General features: G+C 41.0%; 1 protein-coding gene across 2 annotated transcripts; it reads right to left on the bottom strand.

Moving 5' to 3' along the window:
* Positions 1 to 750: 750 nt before the first annotated feature.
* Positions 751 to 3,509, bottom strand: LOC129753957 (nucleosomal histone kinase 1). 2 transcript variants are annotated; one of them, XR_008738962.1, is made up of 4 exons: positions 3,369 to 3,509; positions 3,080 to 3,312; positions 1,274 to 3,019; positions 751 to 829 (listed from the first exon to the last, which is right to left on the bottom strand). XR_008738962.1 is itself a non-coding variant. In XM_055749813.1 (3 exons), exons 2-3 carry the CDS (start codon positions 3,308 to 3,310, stop codon positions 1,343 to 1,345), a joined length of 1,908 nt encoding a protein of 635 aa, XP_055605788.1. In that variant the 5' UTR covers positions 3,311 to 3,312; positions 3,369 to 3,509; the 3' UTR covers positions 1,071 to 1,342. The 2 variants fall into 2 exon arrangements, 1 of the variants encoding a protein (XP_055605788.1); XM_055749813.1 differs by lacking the exon at positions 751 to 829 and having other exon boundaries at positions 1,071 to 3,019.
* Positions 3,510 to 3,770: the final 261 nt, after the last annotated feature.

Here is a 3,770-nt window from a genome sequence, read left to right as displayed (position 1 = left end):
TTTCGCTCACTGTATTAAATCTATACAGTTTCATTATTTTAGTAGTAGCTTACCGCAATTTTAGTGGTTTCCTGTTTTTAAAAATCGGAATAAAAATCCCTAAATACGACTACGTGATTTATCTACGTTTTTTTCCCTATAATTCACAATTTGTTCGGTAGAAATGACCGAATGGTCGGTAAAAGCTGAACGTACGTTCACGATAAAAATTACCGAGCGTTCGAAAATACTTCACATATTTCGGTAAAAAAAACACCAAGCACTCGATAATATAAATGGCAAATCGATAAACTATTTACAGTTTTTCGGAAAATATTACCGGTATTTCGTTGTTTTTTTACCGAATAATACCCGCCATAATCAGTAATACCGGTCATTATAAACAAAAATACCGAATTGAACGAGCTCCACTTTATCGGGTTCGTGAATTCCCCCTTACTGTGTAGATTTCAGGTCACAGATTTTAGATCTCAGATCACAGGTTGCAGGATTCAGGTCTCAGCTTTCATGTACAATTGTCCCAAGTTTGAAAGCTGATCGCAATTCCAAAACTATAAGTGGACTTCAGAATAAGCTTTTTTAACACAACTTTTTGCAACTAGCATCGGTTTTGAAACTGTGCAAAAAAACCTTAGTTAGGAAAAATATCAAACGATTTTGATTATAGCGAAAATGTTGAATTGAAATTTTCTATTATTTATTACATAGCGAAAGTCATTTTAATCAGAAAATCATGGAAAGACTTACCGATGAAATTGTCTTCTCTGAGGTAATTCCTTGCCGGATTACTTTTCTCGTTCTACAGAGCTTGTCGTCATGAAACCAAAATCTGAGATGTTGAAAAGAAGATTGTAAGAAAAAAGAAATATTAATATAGAGTTAGAATTTTCAATAGTTTAACAAAGAAACTGATGTTTTATTAGAAATATTTATATTTTTCAACGTAAAACCTTTCCTACAAAGTCCTATTAACTAGCAAATGCCTACACAACCAAAAAAAAAGATACTGTTCTATATAGTCAACTTTATTTTTCTTTTCTATCGTTCATAATTCTTTCGAAAAGTCATCAACTCATAGATAACGAGTCTCTAATACTTGGCACAGTTGCCGCAATGGATTTATTGAGAGCGTATAGAAAATTAGCAACTAACACTTATTTTAACGTATTAGAAACAATTCAAATGACCGTAGTATATAGGTAAAAGATGCAATGAAACAATTGTGTATTTTTGTTAAGTGAACAATAATGGCGTTAATAGACACGAGGCTTACAAACATATACACAGTTCCGCTGTCGGTCCGTGAGTACCCCGTGGTCGGTGGAATGCGTGAGCTGGCGTTCTACGATTTTGCGGATTTTCCTTTGTACACACCGGGACGGGTGATCGCCGCCCGAGCATTTGACCGCACCAAGGGGGCACCTACGGTGCGCTGCGGTGTTTTTTGGATTATAGATCGGGAAGCCTGGTATCTGGGTTCCGGTGTGTTGGGATCGCTGTTTGGAACCGTATCGTCATCCGGAGCGATCGATCCTTCGGTGGTGTTCAGGGAGATTATGGAATTTTCCTCGTTGCTGTAATTGCGAACTGAGTTTTGTCGGCGTGGACGTTTGGATTCTACGGGTGAGGGGGATATCGGGGATGGGGATTTGCGTGTTCGTTGAGATGGGGCCGGGGATGACGTGGGCGTTGGTTTTGGGGAAGCGGGAGCTTTCTTTTTTCTTCGTACGTTTACAATTACATCAGCATCGATGCTGACGTCCAGCTCAAAGTTGAAAGCGTATGTCTTTTTGACTTTGTTACTGGATTTGGTTGGCGTGTCGCTAGCTTTTGTGTTCAGTCGGATTGAGCCGGAAGGTTCCAAGGCAGAGAGTTTATTTGAAACGACTTCGGATGCAGGCGTTGAAGTATCGCGGCTGCTTATTTGTGGTAACGGAGTATCCGGATCCGGGGAGGATTTCCTTCTCTTTTCGATTGGTTTGGCAGGTGTTTCTGGTTTCCGTTTGGACGCTATATCTGGTTTACGTTTGGAAGGTGTTTCCAGTTTGCTTTTGGTTGGAATGGGATCCGGTGAAGTTGAATCGGGTGAAGTGCTAATTACTTTCCTTGGTCTGCCTCTGGGTTTAGCAATTGGACCAGAGGACTCCGTTGAATCCGCTTCGACCACCTTCTTTTTAGAGCTTCCGGCAGAAGAGACAGCTGAAGATTTTAATTCAAACTCCAAATCGCCAGAATTGGTCTTCCCCAAATCTTTCAGACCGCTTTCAAACATTTTGCGGCATTTATTGTAATCCGGTTTCTCGTCGTACTTCAATGCTGCTACGTATTTCACAAACTCGTGAATGGGTTTGGGAATATCTTTTTTGAAACAATATTTCATAAACCCAGAGACATCTTTCATGTGCCGTTCCTTAGATTCTTGAACTTTGACAGGGCTGGCCAGCAACTTTTCGGCCTCCCATGGCAGCAATGTTCCAGTCCATTGAACTACATTGTAAGCCAAAATTTCCATATCACCACGCATGGTTGGAACTCCATGGTGGGCATCCCTCGAAGTGTACTCAATCGTTCCATTGTGCATCTTTTTTGGATCCGGTTTGAAATCCTTGGTAGTGTAATGGCTGGCGAGACCGAAATCTACCAAAAACAGTTGCTGCTTGCTAGAGCCCTTTCCAAAACCCAAAAGAATGTTTGCCCCTTTTAGATCCGCATGCACGTATGTGCACTCATGAATGTACTCCAATACATCCAACATTTGCAACCCGATCCGGTAGACCGTGTGCAGCGGGAAACGTTTTTCGTTTTTAAGAAAGATTCCCCACAGATCTACGCTATATCGGGGCATCACCAGGAACCGATGTTTGAGATTGTTCAGCTCGTGAGAGCCATTGCCAACAAAATGTGGCATCCCGAGATGTTTGAGACCCCGAGATTTCTTGAACTTTTCTATATCGTCCTGTTTGGCGTTACGCATGTAGAAGTGCATCTCCACAAACAACGGTCCATTGCCGTGGGGTTCCTAAGAGAAATTTTAAAACGAATTAGCAACCGAACTTTGTGAATCAGTTATCTAACTTACAATTTTAACCACATACGGATAGTCGTCGGACTTTTTCGACGACGAGGAGCTGTCCTCGCAGGCACTGTAAATCTCTCCAAATCCGCCGCTGCCAATCGAAGGGCCAATGCGCCACTGCCGTTTGGCCATATCGGTGAGAACCGTTCCCCGGGGTACCGGTTCCGGCATCTGGTATCCGTTGGCGGCTTTTTTTCGCCCACCGGCACCGGCAACGAGCTTCTTCGGTGGCATATCTGCACCAAACAAAAATTTTACGCTTGGGAACGAAAAAATTAAGAATTTTACTTACCTCTCAGACGTTGATTAAATCTCTAGAACAGGAAAAAACATGAAGATTTTCAGTCAATAATAAATGGATGATATTCGGTCGGTAGCGCAGCAGCGGTGTATCGGATTTTTCGAAAAAGTCGGTTGTTTTGTTTGAGTTTGACACCCGTCTCGGCACCCTATCTGAAGCTTCCAAGCATTGGAGAGATTTTTAGTACAAAGCAGTAAAAAAGGTTTGATTTATACACGCTCATTTTTGTTTAACCATTTGCGAATGAAAAATAACCATTTTTTAGTTTTTTCTGCAGAACTGCCAATATGGTTATTTTTCATAAATATTTCATGTTACAATTTTAACCATATTCCAACTTTTCGGTTATTTACCAAAAAAAGAATGAAAATTTAACCTCAATCGAAAAAAAAC

Source organism: Uranotaenia lowii, chromosome 1, assembly GCF_029784155.1.
Source record: "Uranotaenia lowii strain MFRU-FL chromosome 1, ASM2978415v1, whole genome shotgun sequence".
Classification (NCBI taxonomy): domain Eukaryota; kingdom Metazoa; phylum Arthropoda; class Insecta; order Diptera; family Culicidae; genus Uranotaenia; species Uranotaenia lowii.
This window is presented reverse-complemented; position numbering and strand designations above follow the sequence as displayed.